Source organism: Magnolia sinica, chromosome 10 (genome assembly GCF_029962835.1).
Source record: "Magnolia sinica isolate HGM2019 chromosome 10, MsV1, whole genome shotgun sequence".
NCBI classification, from domain to species: domain Eukaryota; kingdom Viridiplantae; phylum Streptophyta; class Magnoliopsida; order Magnoliales; family Magnoliaceae; genus Magnolia; species Magnolia sinica.
This window is the reverse complement of record NC_080582.1, coordinates 46092270-46116739: the sequence shown is the minus strand read 5'-3', so window position 1 is coordinate 46116739 and position 24470 is coordinate 46092270. Positions and strand designations below refer to the sequence as shown.

At 40.1% G+C, this 24470-nt stretch overlaps 1 protein-coding gene and 1 long non-coding RNA gene across 5 annotated transcripts; both read left to right on the top strand.

Moving 5' to 3' along the window:
• Positions 1-10835: 10835 nt before the first annotated feature.
• On the top strand, positions 10836-12662 carry LOC131257454 (uncharacterized). 3 transcript variants are annotated; one of them, XM_058258296.1, is made up of 4 exons: positions 10836-10974; positions 11249-11489; positions 12234-12339; positions 12430-12662. In XM_058258296.1, exons 2-4 carry the CDS (start codon positions 11285-11287, stop codon positions 12521-12523), a joined length of 405 nt encoding a protein of 134 aa, XP_058114279.1. In that variant the 5' UTR covers positions 10836-10974; positions 11249-11284; the 3' UTR covers positions 12524-12662. The 3 variants fall into 3 exon arrangements, 2 of the variants coding, with proteins under 2 accessions (XP_058114279.1, XP_058114278.1); XR_009177416.1 differs by lacking the exon at positions 10836-10974 and having other exon boundaries at positions 11218-11489; positions 12230-12339; positions 12430-12661; XM_058258295.1 differs by lacking the exon at positions 10836-10974 and having other exon boundaries at positions 11218-11489.
• Positions 12663-15535: 2873 nt separating this feature from the next.
• On the top strand, positions 15536-18539 carry LOC131258352 (uncharacterized). Of its 2 annotated transcripts, none has more exons than XR_009178068.1 (4): positions 15536-15949; positions 15997-16083; positions 18028-18120; positions 18349-18539. It is a non-coding gene; the product is annotated as an uncharacterized LOC131258352 (long non-coding RNA). The 2 variants fall into 2 exon arrangements; XR_009178069.1 differs by having other exon boundaries at positions 18024-18120.
• Positions 18540-24470: the final 5931 nt, after the last annotated feature.

Below are 24470 nucleotides of genomic sequence, written 5' to 3'. Positions count from 1 at the left end.
GTTTGATGATGATGAGGCTGCTTTCTCTTATATGCAGTTTTCAGACGGGTTCTAGTGAGCCTAGTTCTGATGCGCGGGATGCTGGGATTTCTTTTGGGAATTAAATGATGTAATTTGATACTTGTAATTTTGATAGTAACACTTGTAAGTTCGACCTGGGATGAATATGTATTTCAGGGATTTGCACATGTACACATATATTTCTTTAAGTCTTCCGCTTGCGTTCTTCACTTATCCCTGAATTATATTTGCAGTTTGGCTTAATCTATTCCATGTTTTATGTACTCATACAGATAACATACATCCATCGTTAATATGTTGTATAAGTGATGTTTTGGAACTCAGGAGCTAAGTTATGCTTGACCCCCGAATTTCAGGGCGTTACATTATCTCTTTCTGTAAGGCCTATATCCTAGTCCGTACTGTTCCTTAGACTCCTGCGATCCTCCCCGTCGAATTCCGGCAATCCTCTACCTATAGCCGGTGTTTGCGCACGACCCTATCTCGCATGCCATATATTTGAGTCGACTCGACCCGAGACTTGTACCCTAGCGATTGCGCCAACGTCGCGGTTCCAACGCCGCATCTCGCGCGCTGATGCGATACCCAGGCCAGGAGTTGTTGGCCATGTTCATCTCGAGAAAAACGCTGTGCATTACGAATTTCGAGAGAATCTCTACCATCCATCACATCAATCCATTAATCAATCAAGTACACATCCCATCACAAGTCAAGTACTAACCCATACCCTACCCATACTTCTCTCATCCAAAGTCAACTCTCTCTCTCTCTCTCTCTCTCTCTCTCTCTCTCCACCCATCCCTTCCTTACACCCATCACCCATCCATCCCCTTTCATCCCATCACCTCTCTCTCTCTCTCTCTCTCTCTCTCTCTCTCTCTTTCTCAATCCATTTTCTCAAGCAAACCAAGAGAGAGCAACCGTCCAAGCTTCCCAAGGAGAAGCTAGGTCTGGCCCACTTCCTACCCCCTAATCTCCCATCTCCACCCTTCAATCCTCATCTCCACCATCTAAGAGAGAGCTTAGGAGCCAAGGATTCCAATGAGCTAAAGAAGAAGACCATCGGTGGGTGATTTGTAGGATTAGATGGTGTTTTTGATGATGGGCCAAGTGGGGCCTACTGATTGATGGTATGGATCTCACTTTGGACCCTAGGTGTGGCCAATGGCCCACCATGGTTCATATGTTCATTCCATGATGGGGCCATTCTCCATGGACCCCATCATGTTGTTTATTTTCCCATTGAGATAAAGGTCAGATAGACCTTGCATTTTATGGAGGAAGGGATCTCCACCGTTGATTTTTTTATGGTTTAGGGCCCACATGATTTGGGACCCATTTTGATGTATGTATTGTATTTTGATGGCCCACCTAGGGAGGGCTCATAATGGCGGAGCCCCTCCCCTCCATCGTGCATCTCTTTCTCTCTCTCTCTTGGGGCCCACCTTGATGAATGGATTAGATCCACACCGTCTATCAGTGGCAGCCACCTAGCTGTCCACCTTGCTGCACAATTGGGGCAGGCCCTGTTTGAAGAGAAATCACAAATAACGGCTTAACTCATACACGTGTGGCCCACCCACGTGGGACCACCATGATGCATGAGATTTATCCACATCGTCCAGCCTCCTGGACGATGTGAACCACCTCAATATAGGTATTTACATCCAGGCCGTCCAGGGCCTGGACGCTGGTTTGAATTAAATAGTAATATATAAAATAATATATAATATCATATAATATATATATATACATGTATATGTGATGGGCCCCACTTGGGACCCACCTGATGTATGTGGTAATCCACACCGTCCAGTCTGCTTGACGGTGGATTCCACCGTGAGGCATGTGTTATATCCTAACCACCCATCCGTGGGGCCCACGCATGATGTATGTATCTTGCATCCACACTGTCCAGACCTTGGACGGTGGGGATCGGATTGGCTGGTGTGCGTTACACAACATTATAGCTGTTGTATTGGCCCAGCAAGTTCTTGTGGACGGCTGGCAGCAATAGCTGCTGTAATGACGTCAGTCAGCTCCGTGGCCTGACCATGATGCATGCATTATATCTAGACCATCCATCTGGACGGTGGGCCAGCAGGCCAACCAGCAGCAACAGCTGCTGCATTGACGTTAGTAAGTTCTGTGGGTCCCGCATAATGTATGTATTTCATTCCACGCCGTCCATATATTTCATCCACGACATCCATCTGCGTGGGCCCTATCAGTAAGATCAATGGTCCTGATCACGAGGCATTTGTTATATCTAACCATCCATTCACCTTGTGAGCTCGTCTTAGGCTTGAGACATGAAATAAGATAGATTTATTAGGTGGACCACATTGTAAAAATCGGTGGAGGATTAAACTTCTATAGTTGAACCCATTTGGGGTCACAGGAGTTCTGGATCAATATGAAATTTGTTTTCCTCTTAATTCAGGTCTTTGTGACTTTGTGAACAAATTGGATGGAAAATAAATGTTACGGTAGGACCCACCTTAATGTATGTGCTGAACATCCATGTTGTTCATCTGGTGGGCCCTTTGGACTGTGCAGGGCCTACCCCAATATGATGCATTTGAGGCCCATATGTTAAGGCCCATTTGAGGTATTTGTGGCCTATTTGGCGAGGCCAATATGATGTATTTGCGGCCCATTTGATGAGGCCCGATGTGATGTATATTGGCTCATATGTGATATATTTGAGGCTCATGGGATGTGGCCCAATGGGATGTATATGAGGCCCATGTGATGGGGCCCACTTAATGTGTTTAAGGCCCATGTGATGCAGCCTGATGTGATGTATCTGAGGCCCAGATGGTGAGGCTCATTGTGATGTAAATGAAGCCCATGAGTGAGGCCCTATGTGATGTATGAGAAGACCATGGATGTGGTCCATTGTGATGTATTCGAGGCCCATGGAATGTGGCCCATTGTGATGTATTCGAGGCCCATGGGATGTGGCCAATGCAATTTATATGAGACCCTTGTATGAGGCCTAATGTAATGCATGTGAGGCCCGTGAGTGAGGCCCAATGCGATGTATGTAAGGCCCTTGTGTGAGGCCCAAAGCGATGTATATAAGACCGATGTGATGTGTGATTCCACCATGATGTACGTAATGATGTTTATGATGGGCCATGCCTTGGGAGTAATGATGGTTTGATGTCCACATTGTAAGAGCAATGATGGTTAAATGTCTACATTGTAACTCTCCCTAGGGCCCATTGTTAGGCCCATTCTCACCTCCCCTTAGTGGACTAACCCAAACTGTTGGGCCCCCATGATCGTTAGGCCCATTATTGATATGAGTAGGTCGTCTAGGCCCATCCTTGATATGAGGAGAGTACATCATCATTATATAGTATGCTTAGTATAGCTTCACGATCCATGCCCATGCGCATCATATGTATGCTTGATATGAGGAGTGATTGATCATAGCACATGTCATTGGGCATATTTTTTTATGGGACTCTTTGTGAGACGGAGTTGCCCCACATGATCGTGTGGTATGCTTAGGATTGTTACATGATTGATAGCATGATTCATTCATTTCGCATTTTTGTGATATGACTACTATATGCCCTAGCTAAATCAGGGTCGTAGCCTCCACAGGCATTCGTGGATGGCCAGATGAGACACCGAAAATATTTTTCTACATGGGGTGTTATAGATGTCTCTGGGTGAAAGTCCCTAAACCCTCTTGGTACCAGAGGACGTTCCAACATCAAGACCGGGTGGAAAACAAGAGCGCCTGGATGTCGAATACTAGTAGGTGGCGCTCCCACTGATCGTGGTCAGTTGGAAGGGGGTGTGGCCTTACCCGCCTGAGGGTAGGGGGCATAGTTAGGCTGAGTTTGACCAGCTCGAAAATGGGTTCGCTATCAACGCACCGGGTAGATATTGGCCGACCACTGGCTAGACGGATAGTGAAGTCTCTTCCACTTGCATGGTTGCCCGTTTAGTGGGTGGCGATCTGGTGTAGAGTGTACTAGACCCCGGTGATGATCCCAGAGATGTACAGTACTGATATGTGGACTTACTAGGCAAGAGTTGTATACTTAGTATTTGATTGATTGATTCATTCATTCACTATCCACTCGGGCTGGTGGTGCGTAACTAAATCATTATGTGTACCTTCACAATGGCCAGGATTTCGGTTGGGGCGCACGACCAACCTGAGATCAGGACTTTACCACATTGAGTCTAGCTATCCAAATTTAAGTATGAGATTGGTTTGGATAGAAGTCCCGTGTGTTGAACCCCACAACTTGCGATACCTTGTTATGTCATCCCGACTACACACTCTAGCTTCGTCATTCTTTTGCATTGCACCATCAGTATATGACATTTGGGTTACTATGATTTTACATTACATGGCCTAGATATTTCATTGGCCTATTATATTTTTGCATCGCATAGCCTGGATAAGGCTGATAATATTTATGGACTTGCTAGCATGTTTTCGCATTACACTAATATTGCATTCTGAGCACGCTTACCTTGCGCATACACTTACACCACCCTCTAAGCTTTTTATAAGCTTATGCATGATAGATGCATGCAGGTGATGTTAGGTCGCAATAGCGTTGAGCTTGGAGCGTGCAGCTGTCTTCCGGAGCTTCAATTTTCAATATATGTATTTTTCTTTCAGCATTGTAATCAACTATTTATATTAGTGGATATGTGATGATGATGTTGCCTTTGTGATTTGGGTAAATTTGTGTTTGTGATTGTCTACAAAGAAATTCTTGGTAAAAATCCTCCTTGTAGGATCCCAGGATCGGAATCTGGCGTATGGGCGCTGGAAGCCGAGAATGGGGTATTACGGAGGCTGTCGGCATCGGATTCGGCGATCGGGAATTTAGTGAGCCTGATTTTCGAGTTCGGGGTGTGACACTTTCTATTATGATTTACCTCGGTTCATCATTTTGTTAGAGTATATTTTTAATAGTGTAACAGTTTTTAGTCGGATGACCGAGCATACAATGGTAATGATAATAATTCTCTTCTTTTATTTTTCTCACCTTTTCTAGGTGTTTCGTCTGGCGCAATTTGATTGTCTCCACAATCAATATTGATTCATCATGGGGAGTACATCTTCCTTTTCAAATGTGTACCCCTCGTGATCATCAGATCGTCTTGGCCATTTATTAGTCATCCTTCCTATATAATGACTTCTGTCGTCTTTCTGTCTACTTTGGGGATCTTTTCTCTTTCTCTTTCTGTCGATGACATTTGCTAACATTTTACTTAGGTCCCAGCATGTCGTCTCTATATGAAAGGCATGCATTTTTTTAGTCATGACTTCGAGAGCATGGGCTTTAGTGGTAAGGTCACAGAAAGTCCGTATGTTGGCACTTGTCAAGCCGAATGCAACCCCTGGTTCCATGGAATTTAGACACATCTTCACTTGTTCCGACTCTCTTAAGTGTTGTCGACATGACGCTCCTAATGTTTTCCATCGGTTGATGAAATTTTCGACCAGCTCACCTTCCCGTTGCTAGACGAAAGCCAATTCAATCAAGCTAATGTCTCTATTGGATGAGAAAAAGTTTGTCATGAAGGCATCTTACATCTGATCCCACGTATGTATGAATTCTATTTCAATAGTTGAAGACCATCTTAATGCCTTTTCTGACGACCCAAATAGCTGCAAACAGTATTGTGGAGCTGTAAAAAAATTTTCCATGGTAGTGATGAAATGCATCAGGTGTTCCTATAGCGATCCATCTCTATTAAACTTCTAGAAATCCTAATATTTGAAGTTTGTAGGAAAAGGTAATGGTACATCTTTAATCTCACGGGGGTATGGCATTTGAAATAGAAATCTTCCTCTATGCTCTCTGTCTCTTTCCATATGAATAGTTTCAGCCACTAGCTGTCAAACTTCATCTTGGGTCACAGTTCGAGCGGTGGGTACTGGTCCGTGTGACCCTACCCTTTACGGTTGTGACCCTTCTGCTTGATGTTCATTGCCATTCACGATAGTCATCATTAAAGAGGTAGTAACCTGAGCTACATTGAGGGTTAATGTTTCCAACACCTCTTTAAGGTTTGTGCATTCTTCTATTAATATTGTCTTTGTGTGTGCCATCTTGACTAAACACTCATCCGTGAACAATGGCTGGGTCTGACTAGTTCCTGCCATGAAACTTTTGCTTTCCCACTTCTTGACTGCCCTGATGCCGAAGGGGAGAGAGAATATGTTGTTATAGGGGATCTCAGAGAAAATGACCCACCAATCAACTTGATACGGTCTTCTATAATCCTAGGGATTTTATCAATCCTAAACAGGACATGCCTGGTGTCCATGCTTGTGGCGAAGCCATCGTAATAGACCTAAAGGAAGATGGCTTAGTTGTCAGGACGACTTTCCCCCTCTCCTTCTGGGTCTGTGGCGAAGCTATGACTGGTAGGGTGGGGAAGTCTCATGGGGCGAAGAGAGCTACTTAGGCCTCTCCAGGATAGAGTGGGGACAGAGCTAGTGCGGGATTGCATTTTGTAATGTTGGGTGTAATCGGCCCTCTTACTGTCTGCAATGGAATTGGGCCTCTTAATGTCTATTCCTCATTGTCCTTTTGCACTATTGGTGAGGCAGAGATCACCCCAGACATTACCTGTTGTCTTCTGTTCCGGTCACAACCGACTTGGCTTTCCCCGATACCTTTTCTGGTGGCAATTAAACATTGCCAACATAATCCACAACGAATCCATTGGGCATGAAATAGACAATTATGTTGATCGGAAGAGAAGCCATCGTGATTATCTAAGAACGAAGTACCTGAATTCCAAAACACTATTAGCGTTGTACTTTGTTTTAGAGATGAAGGGGAGAATGTTCATGTTGAGAGTCGCCATTTTAGCGCTTTTATAACACCATTTGATAAAAAAATATCTTTTGATTGTTCTATTGTTAGTATTAAACATAGATATTCCAACCAGAGATTTTGGGTTTAATCCCTAGCAGAGTAGCCATTTTGTTTTGATCATAAACATGTGTCGAAGATTAGAATATCTATATTCAATAATAATGAAAGAAATTCAATAAAAGAATAATCATCATCATTTTATTTAATTAATCTAAATTCTTGTTACATCCCTCACATTGCCCTTGATTTTCAAACAAAATACATTTAATTGATCTAATTGAAAGTAATTCATCAGAAGATTTTGATAACATTTCAGCTTGTAGAGAATCGATCGCAATGACAAAATAATTGTGCAGGCTCGGTACCATTACTTCACACCGACATGCACAAGACATGTATAGAATTCATAATCCATGACAAATCTGTGAAATTTGCATAGCACATATTTCATTTGGGACCTTTGTTGTGCGATTGCGCAAACAAATCCTGTTGCATGGTCATGTAACAGGCTAGCTCCCCTGCTCCCTGCATCTTATTTATTCCCGGTACCCGTGCTTCAATCTGCAGGATACATGAATTCTGAATCTCTTGATTCTGAAAGCTTCCAAATGTTTGTCTCTTTGATCCTTCTTTCTTTCTTCTTCAAATAAGCCTTCACACGTGCGAAACCTCATATCCGTGAATCAAGGTGTTGTTGCGCGGTCACACAACGTATCTCTATTATGCGGTCATGCAATCACTTCTCTTATGTGACCTGGTTAGGCTTGCTCTTTGTTGGCTTCCTAACATTTTGTCTTCAATTGCGTGGCCGTGCAATCTATCTCTGTTGCCCTATCGCGCAACACAACTATTTTGTGCAAATAGCGATTTTTTGCTCCAACAATATGCACACTGCATCAAGCACACCTTATATGCTCTTTTATCATGCATGTTATATGTGGCATTTGTTTTATGCTTTCCTTTACAAAAGACACATGAAAGCAAAATCAATGTGATGGAATGAAAATGAAAGAAAGAGCAAAGCGTAACAATCTTTCACAAGTTCAAACATATCAACTTACCACCTTAGCCAGGTGATGGCAAGCAGTGCTGTTGACCCTTCCTGTCTCGGCATGTCCAGGTACGTGGGCATGTACTTCATAGCATCTCACCGCACCTTTCTTACTGACACAAAAGAATGTTGGGGATTGGTACATCAACTCAGCCCAGCATGAACGGGCAAAGTGAACACATAATCAATTAGGTCCCACCTATGAAATGAGAACCCCTCGCAGACCTCAGTTGGCCACAATATACCCACCACTTGGTTGATGGAACAAGGGTCATGAAGGTTAGTGCTCATTCAAGTATTCAACTATTCTTATATGTTTTCACCATGCATCCCCTCACATAGTACATAAGAAGGGCTAGACCCTCGGTAAAGTTGTAACTAACGGCTATTAGCTTCAACTCAATCATCTAGCCATGAGCCTAGGCATGATTGATGCACCAACCCACTCTGTATCTACCGATCCACGATGGCCCTGAGCCTATGACAAAATGACAAAGCCATGAGCCCCCTACCTACCATGGCAAATCATACTCTCCCTGTCTACCATTCCCATACGGCTGTGAGCCTAAGCTGAGTTGACAAAGCCATGAGCAACCTACCCATCGGGCTAGCACAGTTAAATGCAAACTCGTGATGTATCTAGTACTAGCATCACGACAATTGAACTTGAAAATCAAATCACCTCTCACTATCAATGAGGGAATAGCATGAACAATTCATGAACATTATCACTAGATAATCTTTGACCTTTCAGGCACTAACCAATTCCACTTGCCTAAGCGATCAGTCTATCACTATTAACTGAGGCACAATGCCAATGATTGATTTATCTCTTCACCCATATTTTTATATTTCAAGTATTTGACACCCTTAATTAGTTACCCCTTATGTCTCAAGAGTGGCCAAAGGCATCCCAAATACTATCCGAAGCTATTAAACCGACCAAAGGAGGATACCCACACTCACTACGTGAAACTAGACACCGTTCACAGTATTTCATGCACTAGGTGCACAATACAAAACAACATCACGAGCATCACACGCGACATGAGGTGCACTAACCTCTAATGCCATTTACTGATCACAGTTCTTAATGAGAGGCATTAAAAGATACCATTTATTGCTTTTAACTTAAAATTATTACACACTACACCAAAATTGTTTATTAGGTATCGCTAGTGCTTTGGTTCAGAAACGTTATTAAGCCGTTTCTAATTGCACAAGGTTCTAAACCATTTCTGAATGCAAGGACTGTACCCTCTTTCCACGTACATTTTTAGGGCTCTTTTGCTTTTCCCTTTTCTTCAATCTCTCGTCTCGCTTCTCTCTCTCTCTCTTCAAATCTCGTTGTTCTGCCTTCTTGCTCGTCTTGCTCTTCTTCTTCTCTACACTCCTTCAACACCAAAACTTCTCTCTCTCTCTCTCTCTCTCTCTCTCTCTCTCTCTCTCTCTCTCTCTTCAAATCTCGTTGTTCTGCCTTCTTGCTCGTCTTGCTCTTCTTCTTCTCTACACTCCTTCAACACCAAAACTTCTCTCTCTCTCTCTCTCTCTCTCACACACACACACACACACATCTCATTTCGGTCTTTGAATTGCAATGGAGAAATTTTGAAGGCCTAGCTCTCTCTCTCTCTCTCTCTCTCTCTCTCTCTCTCTCTCTCTCCGAAGTTGGAAAGGTGAGCAATTTCTCATTCTCTTTTCTATGATTCCAATTGAAAATCTTGACTTCCTTTAAAGAAATGAGATCTTTCTTCCATGATTTTGGAATGTCTCTCCTTGCTTGATGCATCTACATGTCTTTCTTTTCCCTGATTTTCTACCCTCTAATGATTCATTTAGGGTTTCTTTCATACTAGGCAACAAGGTTGCGAAGTTTTGATGCAAAGCAATGAGGTATAACCTGAGAATGGTCGTAGGATATGAGATTGTTGAAAAACAGGGGCTAATGACTCTGACGGCGAAGTGACGAGTGGAGGCACTTGCAGTTGCGAGAATAGTAGGAGGCAACGATAGAGATGGCGGTGTCGGGTTGGAAAGGGATGGGTATTTGATGGATGATGATGAGGGTTTTGAGGTTCATGTGTGTTGCTGGTGTAGGTGGGTGTTTTGAAGGTTTTTCGGGTTCGGATGTATTGCTGATGGCAGTGGCAGATGGTGGTGTGTGAAGTGTTTTATGGATAGGTGAAGTGAGATTTGGGTTCTGGGTAGCGGGAGATGGCGGCTGAACACCGGATTCAGGTGAGTGGTGGATTTTGGGTAATGGCAGATGGTGGTGACAGAGTTGGTCAATGATGGATTTTGGGGGTTTTGGAGTGGAGGGGAAGAGTGTTTGGGGTTTTAGGGGCTTGGGATTTTTGGCGGATGGGTTCAAGTCCGTTTGTTGGATGGTGTATGGGAGCTGAGAAACTGCGAGTCTTCAGGTCTGAGACGTAGGTGCATGCAGGCTGATCTGGGGAAGATATGTTATGTGGAAACATAGAAGATGATATACCGAACCTGGTTGTATAGCTCTGGTCCCATGAAAGCCTCATAATAAAGAAGAGTACAAATGAGATGAACATGTGTTCTACTCAACCTGAGAGGGATCATAGCAAGGTATGTATGTGTGTGTATATATGTATATATATATATATATATATATATTAATTTGAGTTTTCTTACATCAGTTGATGAATTTCCTGTGTTTATTATTGCATCTCTGCCTCTTGATCAGAGATTCAAGGTTTGGTTCTACATTTCATCTTATTTTTACATAATCACTTGAAATCTCTAGAAATCTTTGGTTTTCTTTCAGTTTTTGTAAATCAGATTTTGTTTCTATTGTTTTTTTTTTAAAATTATTATTATTAAAATTATTTTTTTAAATTATAATTTGACTCCTTTTTTTGGAACTTTTGCCTTTGGTTGATGAACGAGTAAATGTGACACGTACAAATCACATCATGTGGACAATGGGTAATGATTTTCAGTACCAATATTCTAAATCTTGGTTCAAACAAATGGACAAGTTTATCCATTATGTTCAAGGTAATGCACCAGGACAAAATTCAAACTGCCCTTCAATCTTGGGTGGAAACTTGGAAGTAGTTCTATTCAACTTTAGAATATTGTTACTTTTTTTCTTCTTCTTCTTCTTCTTCTTCTTCTTCTTTCAACTATAAGAGCCAATATATGACCAAAGAATGTAGGTACTGAATAGTCATACAACATATTAGCATTACATTTGTTCTTGTTCTAACTTGGAGTTAATGCTTCCAATATCTACTATTTCTTCTGAAATCATCCCTTCCAAATTGTGTAGATTTGTTGCTGCGCATAGGATCACATCCTTTGACTCATGTCCAATAGGTCATTGGCAATGATTCATAGTTCTAAGAGGAAGATTGTAGTACACAGTTTATTGGTGTGTCCATGCTCCTATCAGGCAAGGGAATTCATGAGAACTAGTTTAACTGAGAGAATGGTCCTTGATGGAGTGCAATGGCAGAACAGGATTCATGTAGCTGATTCCAGTTGGTCTTCAGATGATGTTGATCTTCTTGGTGAGAACTGCACAGTGAATTTTTTAGGAGTGGTTATTGTATTCGTTATTGAAAATGGCATTAAATCCCACCAGCATTTATTTCTTTTAGAATGAATGGCAAATCATTTTTAGCAGTTGAAGTTCTGTGATATTTGGTGGAGGTATCCAGAATGGAAAATCATTGTCTACCACTGATTTTTATATAACTATTAACTTGTAGGCAGTTATCTGTTTGGATGGTGATGGTTCTAGAGTGCATCGGTTTCGGTTTCGGTTCCAAAAATCAAAGAACTGATTACATTGGTTTGGTTCTCGATTTGGGGGTATGTAGAATTGAACCGAACCATGAACCGATCCGTAGAACTGAACTGCGGATCTGAACTGCAGAACCGAACCAGGAACCCTTTGATTGTTTCCATATTTGACTCATGATTTATGGTTTACAATGCACTATTTAATTGTTTCTATAAATGTATTTTTGCACACCTTATACAATATCTAAACCATTCATCAAATGGATCACAACATGAATGGACATGGCCTAGATTATAAAATAAAACATGCAATTGGGCTGGATTATAAAAAACCCAGAACCGTGTAACGGATCCAGAACCGAATCGGTTTTAACGGTCCGATTCCAGTTCGGTTACAAAGAATGTAATTTTTTTTAGCAGTTGAAGTTCTGTGATATTTGGTGGAGGTATCCAGAATGGAAAATCATTGTCTACCACTGATTTTTATATAACTATTAACTTGTAGGCAGTTATCTGTTTGGATGGTGATGGTTGCAAGTTAAGAAGTGGACTGGTGAAAATTGAGGAAGGTTTAACTCTTGACACGTTAATTGCTTATGATTCATGTGATCTTTGGTGAGTACATTTCTTTGACAAAGCTTCCTAGAAACCAAACTAATGATAATTGCCAACTCTTGAACTCACTGACACACATGCCCTTATCAGCAAGATGACTCTCATGCACCATCTCTGCAAGGTAACACCTTTCATCCAAAGTGATGCTTTTTCTTCCACTAGGCTATTAGGCAGCAGTCTTTGAAATATAATGCGAACAATTAGTCTTTTCTTTCAGTTTCAGCTGGCATGTACATGTACATTTTCACATACATGTCTACTTATTTTGGCTGTCTATGAAATATAATGCCAACAATTAGTATTTCATTTCAGTTTCGGCTGTTATATGCTTATTAGATGTTGTGAACAAAAGCAGAGTTCATCATCATTGTTCTTCTATACTATGATTAGTTTTGTTTTTTTTTAGGGTGCGGCTACATGCAGAAAGAAAGAGAGTCGGGTTTCAATAGTGTGCAACAATGCCCACTTTTTCCCATGTTGTGGCCCACTAGATCTGCCTCTTGTTTTGGGCTGACACTCTAACAAACCGGATGTGATGCAGTCATCATAGTGGGGCTCACAGTGTCTTTGTTGCACGGACCCCTCATACCATGCTCATGTGTGGGCTACACAAGGGCTACTCTCATCAATGAATTGAAAGGACAAGCTACCCTTCAGTTGAAGGGTCAGCCAAACAAAATTAATATATATATATATATAAGTAATATGGGATGTTTCCACGGGTTTGGATTATATATGGTAGAAATGCAAGTCAGTAATACCAGCAACAATGTCCACTGAAGTGGAATTGAGTCTGTTCGGGCATGCTTTGATTCCTAATGCTGTCAAAGCAAAGTGTGGCAGAACTGGGAAAGGTAAAAAACAGAGATCATGAGGTAGAAACATCAGCCATGTCTAGCAAGAACAAATACAAACTCATCCATCTTTCAGGCATTGAATAGCAGTTAGAAAGTCGCACAATACCTTAAAATTAATGTTGAAGGTTCCTTTCATGGGGTATAATCTCCACCTTTTGACCATTGTTTCTAATATGGTTTCCTATGCTCCTGAATATGAAAATGGACAAATTTGTTCTTGTCAGTATATGATTTTGATGTCCTTGAGAGGATTGCAATGTCCATTTGAATTCCTGGTGCATGTACACATTTCTTTGGTGTATAATCGCTTCCCTTTTGACCATTGTCTGTAATGTGTTTTTGGGTATTAAGGTGGACTACTAGATGCTGTCCACACTGGACTGCATGGATAGGTAGGTCACACCTTCAACAAAATGAACGGACGGCACGATTATACAACATATTCATCAAAATGGGTCCCATAATGTGTTTTATCTTGTTCTTTCTATGAATTTGGCTTCTTCTTTTTTCTAAACATGTAACTATTGCATGCATTTTGTTAGTAATTGGCATCCACCCATACATGTACATTTGCGGTCGTACAAATCTCTTTGGAGAGTAAAAAAAGGCGCACTTGTTATCCTCTGCCAAATACAAATGCTAGCCCATTGTTAATTGATAGTAGTCTCTAAACCTCTTTTTTTTTTGGTGTGTGATATTTGCACATGTATGTATACTTTGGCTTTCAGTTCTGACAAGTTGGGCCTGTGGTCTGGTGGGTCAGACCATTAGTCTATTGCATGTGATCATGGAAGTTTTGTGGTGTTTAAAGAGCAAAACAATTGGTCAAGATAAGCATAAGGTATGCCACACCATGAAAAATAGTGCATTGGTAGACATCTATTGAACTACTATCCTTGTTTTTTGGGTGAATGGTAATTCAAAAAACAAAACAAAAAAAACTCTTAAAAACTGAAGTGGCATAGTGACTTCAACGTTGATACAATTGAAAAGGTGTGCCCCATACCAAGCTCTACAATGATTTTTGCACAAATGAGAGGTTCTAATGAAATTTCAGTTTGAAAATTTTCATTATCTTATCCTTCTCTTGTCTATTTGTATCAAAGCTTCAAGGTGACTGTAGTAGCTTTAGTATTTGTTGTGCAGAAAAAAAATCAGGCATACTGCAGCCTTTTCTTATGCAACCTTTTGGAGGATTTGGGATTGCAATATTCATATTCAGAGGTTACTTGCTAGTTGCTTCCATGTGGGAGTTATGGTGATGTTATTGTTGCATGGTACAAGTTTCAGCTGATTCTGGACATTCATGGAAGAATTATGGGTCGATATACGTCCAGGATGAACCTTTGAGTGTGATTCAACCAGTTCCTTACCAGACTGCAAATGGGGCATGCAATAGTTATGGTGATGTTATTGTTGTAAGGTTTTACTGTTCACAAATTTCATGCAAAATAAGCTTGCACTCTTCATGAAGCTCCTAATTATTATTATTATTATTATTATTTTTGCTTGCATCCAGCTCTTTCATGTTTGCAAATGCAGCAGTTTGTTTTGAAGAGCTCGTGGCTACTGACCCTGGACCTTTGGTGTTTGTTTCCACCTGCCCTATATGAGCAATATTGGAACTTTTGGCACATGCTTTTGCTACTGATATGCTAGCATGGTTTTGTTGAGTTTTAAAATGTTATATGTGTTCAATTGGAATGTTGTTCTATTCATAATCCATGTTTACTGCTTGCGTGCACATTTGGCTGGCATTTCTATGGTTTTCCTTGTGAAAGATTTGTTAAGACTGAAGTGAAAGAAGCCTTAATCATCGAAGTTCATGTACTTGTATCCCAATGAGCGTTTGCATGATTGATACCATATTTTAGTATAGAACATCTATTAGTTTGTTTCTATCTTTCAAGAATATGTATGAGTAATGACAATCTTTTTTCTGTGTGTCGCTGCCTGTCTCTATTTGTTTTTTCCTCTTAGCAATGAAATTCTTTACCTATGAAGAAAAAAAGGAAAAAAAAAAAAAAGAATATGTATCAATAATGACACTTTCTTCCTGGAGATTACTTTTCAGGAGTTACTCTAGCAACTGTCAGATTTTTATGATAAGAAAATCAGTGATCACTGTCACATCTCATTTGGATAGCATTGATCAGAGAAGTATGAATCCTTTGCAATCTATCATCTATTGGGTTATACACATCACTACAAGAAATTGACTTTTGTTGGCTGGCTTTAATTATTATCTTTTGAATCATAAACTAATATCTATCAGTTGTGTGACACACACACACACACACACACACACACACCTTTTTTTATTTGTTTGTCTTGATTTCCATCATTTCTTCCGCTGCATAATGAAACTCAGTTGATGTGTCTGCACTGGCTCTTATGTTTGATGACAAAAATTAGGTGTTTGCTCAGGGCCTGATAAAAGATGCACAAATATCAGTTTGAAAATTAGAAAGCATGACATTGTCGTGGTGAAAGATGATACAATCTACCCATTGTTTTGGCAGCATTGCAGGGTAATCCAGTTTTGAATTTTGCCAATATCCATTGATGAGGCATGGAGATTGTAGTGTTCTTATTATTGTTAGATTTGTTAGATCTAGATATTCATCGGAGTTTCAGCTTCGCTCCTTTAACATGATTGAAGGCGGTCTTTAGAAAATGTGATAGGTGGGGTTGTGGACAATGCTTGAGTATGTGAAGCTGGCTTGAAAGCAGTTCAATCTGGACTTGCATAGGTACAGTGATTCAACTGTTGTCTTGAACTACTTTATTTGTTTTGTAGGGGATTTGGATTGGAATGTTGTTCGGCACGGTTGTTCATACTCTTGTACTATCTTACCTTACATGGAGAACTGACTGGGACAATCAGGTAATTCAATTTCATTTATATTCTCTTTTCCTAATCGATTGATAAATGCACTTCCAATCAACATTGTGCATACTTGCATTTGAGGTTTTTGCATATGTAAATTCAATTACCCAATTCATATATTTTTGCATACAGGCATCAGTGGAGGAGTGGAGAAGTGTGTGTTGTCAGATGGGTCTTTACCAAGGGCTGTGGTTGAAAGGCAAGATACCAGGGAATGGTTGATTTTCTTGGGGGTGTTAATACAGTAGCTGGAGATCACTATGAATGAGAAACGTGGACGAATGTATGTGAAGGTTGGTGGAGAAGGGGGGCTCTATATGATCATGGGATATATGAATAGAGTAGTAGGGAGCTGTATGTTGTACCACAGAGAAGAAGGTTGATGTGGGGTGAGGGTATTTTGATGTGGGTGTCAGATTTTAAGTGCTTTGGATAATTTTTAATGGATTACAGCATGGTGGTCGTGTCCTACTACCATTCTTAGATGCAGTAATTTCTGTGGAGATGTAGAATTGAAATTGGCTTATATTATGTTATTTGACTTATGTCCATGATCAATGATGACTTGGGCTACATATGGAAAACAAACACTTTTTTGGGTTAAGTCCAAGAACCATGTCGGTGAATCAGGATTTTCAAACAATAGAATTTTGCAGGAACCATGCTTGCCTTACTCATTAGATTGCCATTTTGCAGGAGAGCTCACGCAAAATAAACGACAAACCATTGCTTATGCGGCAGGTGTTCCTCCCGCTAAATTATGGCTGTCTCAAGATCTGGATTTGCAAAGTTTTTCTGTCCAAATGTAGCCTTAAGGATTGTCAGTTCAATTACAAGTACTGATAGACTTACCTTTTTCAGCATTTCTTTAGTAATTAAACACTATTGTTTCGAAGGATAAATGATGATAATATTGCCATTATCTACACAAAGAGTTCCTATATGATGACCAGATATTTGGTAGTTGTTGAAATGAGCACCCTCAGGCTTGTATGTTTGTTTCCACGGAATCATATCCTAATTGTTTTTTTTTTTTTTTTCCGAAATGTGATAGTTTCCTATGCAACTTCAAGAGCTCGACAAGATTGATGCAGCCGACCTTAAGAGAACTAACTTCACTGGGAAAACACAGCTTTGGGCTATTTTTATCCAATGATGATTATCTTATAAAGGTCATGTGCAAATCTCAAACCAAGGTATTGATCTTAAGGAATTAATTAGTCGTAGAACATTCATCAGCTGTCCTAAGAAAAATAAAGGGTGTGGATCGTCCATTCAACTCTAGCTTATCATATCCATACAGTGGAAAGGCCATGGACCTGAACTCATACTAATGATGAATATTTAGATATTTTGTTAGTGTATTTGTAAATAATCCCTCATAACTTTTGCACTCCTAATTTAGATTTGTAGTCCTTTTCGATATCAGAATTTGAGATTTGATTTGGTTGATAGTATATAGGGAGTTAGGAAGCATGAGATCCACTAATAATGTTATTTATCTTCAATTTCAATTTCTTTTGTGTAAAACAGGCAGAACAGCACAGGTACAATTTCAATTTCAAAGGTGACCATCCATTGATCCCAACCCTCGGAAGCGAAAAAAAGCCACAATGGTAAAGTCTAATCAACGGTTGATAATGCTTGAATTCCAAAGATAAACAAGGTACTATGCAATGCTCAGGTGTAGATATTATAAGTCAATTATTACTAATAGTAGATATTATAAGTCAATTATCTTCTCTCACTATCTAGGATTTTGCTTTTTTCTATTAAGGAAAGAAATCAATGGGCATTTTTTGATCGAAGCTGATTGTTCTGACATTTTTATTTAGCAACTTTTACCAAGTATGGCTAAGAACTGTTATTAGCTTCAGTTCAAATTACAATTGGTAATGATGAACTGCATTATAACTCTTATTCTTTGATTTCCCAAGCTAGATTCTGTCAACAAAAAGGTGCAGTTTAATCCACAGCCACAGACTGACTTCAGGAAAAAGCACATACAAGCAAAACTACGCCCTCATCCTTCAGGTATCTTGTTCATTTGTTGGAGGCAGATTCTTTTCATTTCAACTATGTTTATTTCCAATTTAGTTTATTCTTTGATGCACTTAATGATTTGTTATTGATGGCCTTGATACATGAAATCTAGAAACTCCTGTATCAAAAACCAAAAACCAAGCATATGTTTTCGCTGTTGGTGTTTATTGCAAATGATGTTATCATGTCATACTTTGTTTCTTTCTATACGTCTTGCAGGGTGAGTTTCAGACTGAAAACTGATACAAATCTCTTTGAGATTGCAAAGTCTGAGGAAGCTTCAAAATCTCCAAAAAAGGATTGATTGAGTTGGGATGAATGCTTGAGCCCCACTTGGTAATTCTTATTTAATGGATTTTTTGAGAATTTCTTCAAATTTATAATTTTGGTTTTGGTGTTGGGATGGTCTTTGCTGCTTTTTTTTTTTTTTTCTTTTTTGATATTTTGTAAATAGAGTAATCTTACTGTTGAGGTTTAGATGTATGTGCTTCAATAAAAACATGCAATAGATGTTATCATCGTATCTCCATCAATGAAGTTTCTCTAGGTTTTAAAAATAAAATAAAATAAAAAAGCAAGGTTTTAAATTGTTCCTAAAAATCTGATTGTTGGCAACAGAACTGTTTAAAACCATTCCTAAAGTACCGTCCCTAAACGGTTCTGAACTGTTCGTGCGCAACGCCCTATTTTAGGAACGGTTTTAAACTGTTCCTGAAGAGGTTAGGAACGGTTTAAAACCGTTCCTAAATGACGATTTTTGGTGTGTGCCCATACACTCACGCCATTTTCAATTCTTAACGTCAATTGTTGGGTCCCTAGCGTACAAATGAAGTGAAATATAATAGAATACAATTTGATCATGGTATCCATCCCAAGAATCCCCATTTGCAATAACATCAAATTTATAGAATATAAACAATATATAAATGGTGGAGATCATACTTGCACATGATGTGCACGAAAGAGATATTTGTGATGCCGATCTGTCGATATCAATCTCCTAAACCAAGGAGTCTCTCCATGATATATTCCAGTACTAGAGAATCAAGATGGCAGAACGTCTAATCCTCAAGTAGATCCCGAGGAAGATGCATACCATCCATACAAATGGACCACACATGAGGACAACAGAAGAGAATGAAGCGGGTCTCTTCTCTCTCACAGTCTTTCTCTTTTTCTTCACGTTCACAAGGCTGCATATGATTATTATAGGGAGATTAGTCCCTTGTCATCTGAGCTAAGAACTTTTTTAGCTCAGAGGGAGTGGGGCATTAATGAGCCTACTGTTATTCTAGCTGTAAACGGGGCACTGCGCTCTCTTATATTTTAGAAAAAAGAAAGAGCATCCAGACTAGAGCTGTACACAAGTTGAACCGAGTCGAGCTTGGCACAGCTTGGCTCGGCTCGGCTCGGCTCGGCCAGCAGCTAACCCTAGCTCAAACACGACTGGCCAGCTCAGCTTGGTTCGGTCAACAGCTCAGGCCAGCTCGAGCATAGTTTGAGCCTATGTAACATTTTCTCAAATACATAGATTGCATCTTCAATCTACCATACTTTGAATGCAAATCAGTAAGAGTGCTTTGCAGGCATTTCAATAAACACTTGGCGACCAGTATCAAGATCAATATGAGAGCAGTCCTACAAAAGTTTTTTTTTTTTTTGTGTGTGTGGGGATTTATTTCTTCAATCCTCCCCTTGAATACCTATTTCGAGAATACCCTGATATGCAGCAGTACAAGAAACAACACTTCGTTGAGGCATTTCATCAAACACTCAGCGAGCGGCATCAAGATCAAAATGACCAAGTCACCAAGCTGATTCGATCCGAGTAAATTCGAGCTGGGGTTTGAGCCGAGTCGAGTTGAGCTCCGGCAAGCTCGAACTCAGCTCGAAATTTTTTGAGCTCCAAAAACCAGCTTGACTCGGTCCGAATCCAGTTTCGAGGCGAGGCAAGTCAAGCTTTTCCGAGTCGAGTCGAGCAAGCTGACCAAGCTAACTCAACTCGTGTACACTCTAATCCACACAATTGTGATGGAACAAGACTCCGTAAATAATAAACTGAAGGTGTCAGTGCTCAGTCCATGGGCCAAAATCACACTATCTAAATCCATAGAGAAAAAGGTCACTACCAAAAAATCGAGCAAAGGCTACGGACTATGGGGGCTTTTAGCTACAGTTTAAAGTCGTAGCTATATTACCATGGGTTTAATCCGTAGCTAAAAGAAATATATCCGTAACTAAATCCGTCAAAATAAACCGCGAGGTATTTCATTCTCGTGGGTCCTGTTATCATTCCCTCTCTCCCAATATCTCTCACATGTCCTTTCCCTGCCTCCACCTCACCCCCATGCCCTAGCCCCACCTCCAACGGTGATTCCGTCAATGAGGGTCCTTTTAAGTGCCCTCTCTCATTCCCATTTCTTTCCCCCTTTTCTTCTTCTAGGGTTAGGATTTTTATTTCCCATTTCTAATATTTTCTCCACCTCTCTTCTACGCAAGAGGGAAAGCATCGGTGTTGACGATGATTCCGTCAATGGGGGCGATTCGAGTATCAGCAACAAGTTTATAGACACTGAATAATTTCAAAGGTAAGTAACAATTTCAACGTTTCTCCACCTCTCTTCTACGCAAGAGGGAAAGCATCGGTGTTGACGATGATTCCGTCAATGGGGGCCCTTTCAAGTGCCCTCTCTAGTTCCCATTTCTTTCCCCCCTTTTCTTCTTCTAGGGTTAGGATTTTTATTTCCCATTTTTGATATTTTCTCCACCTCTCTTCTACGCAAGAGGGAAAGCATCGGTGTTGATGGTGATTCCGTCAATGGGGGCGATTCGAGCATCAGCAGCAAGTTTGTAGACACTTAACAATTTCAGAGGTAAGTAACAATTTCATCATTTCTCCTCCTCAAAAATGGCCCTCTCCCTCTCATCTTGGTCTTCTCCTGCTGCTTCATTTCTCTCTCCGCCTCTGAGATTCCTTATCCCTTCCTTCAAGCTTCATGCCTCTGTTTCTTCCTCCATCCATCCTCCACCTAAGGTCATCCTCATATGGGAGCTTGACAAGAATGGCAAGCTCATCGATGCTCTAGTTCTCTCTCTCCCTCTTTTATTTTTTATTTTCATTTTCCTTTTTTAAAAAAATTGTGCATGCAATTGGGTTTGGAAAGTCTTTTTCTTTTTCATACAATGCTTGGGCCGAACACCAAAATTTGGTGCAGTGACCATTCGGGTTTTCATTTTGTATAAGTGGGGGGTTTGGTTGGATGATCCAAATTGTTGGTATGACGGGTCTTGCTGTTGATTAACAATGGACGGAAATTTTCAGAGATTGGCAGATCCCAGCCGCATTTTATGTGGACTTTTTCTTGGTTGGATATGAATCATTTGTTGTGTTTTCTATCTTAGTTGCCTATTGGTCCACAGCTTTTTGAAGGGCTAGGATTCTTTAATCAACTATGTGGCATGTAATATCAACTGTTTAGATCACTGAAATGCTGGCCCCACTTGTCCAAGCTTCAAATCCGAATGGTGAGCATTGTGTGGTACCTGGGTCATTAACGCTCCTTCATGAGAGTGTTCTCCACCATTTATCTGGATGATGTTTCATCCGGGGGTGGGCACTGCGGTGGATAGGGGTGAGAGCTTGAAATTGCACTGATCTAATGATGCTCACCATGTGAATAGTGCATCTTGCAAATGTAAGGCGAAAATGGCAAGTGGACATTGTATACATTTGACAGGGAAAGGTCGATGGACGATCTCCATGGTTTTCTTTGTCCATGGCCCATCCTAGGTGGGGCCAACTGGTTTGAGTCACTGTAAAAATGGTCAAGTATACTTTGGGTGTTGGTTGATATTTTTCCCCCCTCATGCCTTGTCTGAAAGAAGAAAATGAAAATCTGGGGAAACAGCTGAGTGGAGGAGATGTTTATAGCTTTTATACATGTCAGTTATGATGACTAGTAATGGTTGGTGTAATCCACCATTATACACAATGTCCAATCAAACTTTTTTCACAGGCTAATTAGTACATGTGGGCCCCACCTATTGTTTATCCAAACCATTCATATAGTGAGCCACATTTGTAAATGGAAGATGCTAAAAAATCTCTTCCATCAGATAATGATCTTGTCTGATCAGACCTATCTTTCTCCCTGTAAAATGTGGAATCGGTAGCTATAGTCATTCTTTTTTTTTTTCTTTTTATCAAGTGACTAATAGGGGAGAGATTGGGGTATAGCCTAACTCATGATGAGGAGTCTCACTAGATGAACGGTTTAGAATTTTTAGCTCACTAAAAGGTCGCCCCACTTGTCTTATTTGCGTTGGACGAATGTGTCAATTCTTTCGGTGGAGTATCTTAGTATACCCTCCGATACAACGACTAATGACTGCTATTTTCATTTAATTTACAGATAAATTTTTAAAAAGCAACAATTTCAGCAGTAATTCCGTCAATTGGGGTGATTCCCTGGTTTTGCTCGGTGCTTGCCATCTTTTCCCTGTTCTAGCTTGATAGTTTTCATTTCTTATCATGATCATGTTGAAATTACAGGGAAGAAGGTTCTATGCAAAGGAAGGTAGAGGAACTTTGTAATTTGAGGCATTTATTGTCGAAGTCTAAGGTGCCTCTTATTGAAGCAGCCTTCAAAGCTGGAGCAATTCTTGTTCTTGTGCAGTGTCTTTCATTTGGATCACCAGATGAACAAGTCTAGAAATTTTGACTTTTTGTTGTGGTAGTATATAGCTAGTTTAAACATTTCTTGTACAGGTCATTCTTGTTAGAAATCAGAAGCTAATCACTTATTCAACATTCACAACTTAGGAGTAAGATTTTCCTGTTTATTACATGTTTTTGGGAGTGCATGAATTGGTAATGTTTATTCATATTGTGGGTGCGTGCATGTGCTTCTATGGTTGTGTGCAATATTCTACTTCTCTAATGCCTCTCATAGGAAAAAGAAAAAAGAAAAAAAGAAAAGAAAAAAAAAAGACAATGCAGCCGTTAAGGGAATTTTTCATTATTTCTTTGTTGTTATATTGCAGTTGCTTGAAGCAGCCTAGTGTCTGACTAACATAGCAGCTGGAGAACCAAAACAGACAAAGGCTCTATTGCCTACATTACCTCTGAATGTCCCTATAAATTTCTTTATTTACTGCTATCTTTGAATCCTTGTTATTTGGTTCTAATTCTCGCTATTTACTAAATCGCTATCTTAACAAGCACCTTTGCATTGTTATGGTTCTTTGAGTTCAGAACTTTTCTGTTCAGGATTCTTACAGTGGAGAAATCTACTTTCATGGAGAATGAAGTGGTTGCAGCAAATCAAGGGAATGGAACAAAGAGAAAGAGCCAGTTCCAACTTAAATCTGTGGAGAGTTTTTATTTGGGTATCTTTAGCTCTCCAACTTCTGTAAATTCACTGATTTGGTGGTTAGGTTAATTCTATCCTTCCACATCTCACCACCGATCATCAATCTCAATATCCTCATTTCAGCCATGCCTATCCTTAGAACATGTTGTTCCTTAACTGACTAGCATTTTTTTTTCTTGGATCAGCCATGAGTATATGCACTTTCTTGTATGTTCCAACTTCTACCATCCATTGTTTGGATGAGTTTATTTAGAGCAGAATGAAATACTTCTGTTGGTCACATACCTATTTGTACATGGGTCAATGGTATTTCTCCCAAATTATGGAGATGAGGATGTTGAAGTAGAGGTATTAAAGTTTTGCAAATACCATTTGGGTGTTCATGTCGCACAAGTGGTGCAAGTGGAACACCCACTGTCCAAAGATTCTAACAGTTGACATCATAGGCACCTCTGGGGGTGGGCCACAAACCAAATATTTTCCATTAGGCTATCAATAAATATATGGTTAAGAGAGAAAGTACAACACTTGTTCACATTCTATCAAGAAAAGTTAGAATATTTTACAATTAGGATCTTTCAATCTGACTGATTTTTGGTCCATAAACCATCCAAGATGAGGTCCATAATATTGATGGGCCCATTTGTGCAAAATGAACACAATCTTTTCCTAATTTTTCTTGGACAAGTTGTTTCCATCTTTCTACCTTTTGTACTGTTAGCATTTTGGGATTGGAACTAATGGATTTCTATTGTCGGCATTGCTATTTTTTTATTTTTTTTTATTTTAGGATTGAAACTAATGGATTCGAGAAACATTTTCTTTCAGGGGGGCTATGTCAATTGCAACCATGGTGTTTGGAGATTACAAGGGTCATTAGTTGTATCTAGAGGGATTGGTGATTCACATCTTAAGAAATGGGTAATTGCAGAGGCCCGAAACAAAGATTCTTAGAATCAAGCATGACAG

What these genes read in the sequence shown, in the direction of transcription:
- LOC131257454 (XM_058258296.1), top strand. Translation starts at nt 11,285, where the DNA reads ATGTCCAATAGGTCATTGGCAATGATTCATAGTTCTAAGAGGAAGATT. An exon ending in AGATGATGTTGATCTTCTTG is followed by an intron (nt 11,490 to 12,233) that starts GTGAGAACTGCA and finishes ACTTGTAGGCAG; the next exon opens with TTATCTGTTTGGATGGTGAT. An exon ending in TATGATTCATGTGATCTTTG is followed by an intron (nt 12,340 to 12,429) that starts GTGAGTACATTT and finishes TGCCCTTATCAG; the next exon opens with CAAGATGACTCTCATGCACC.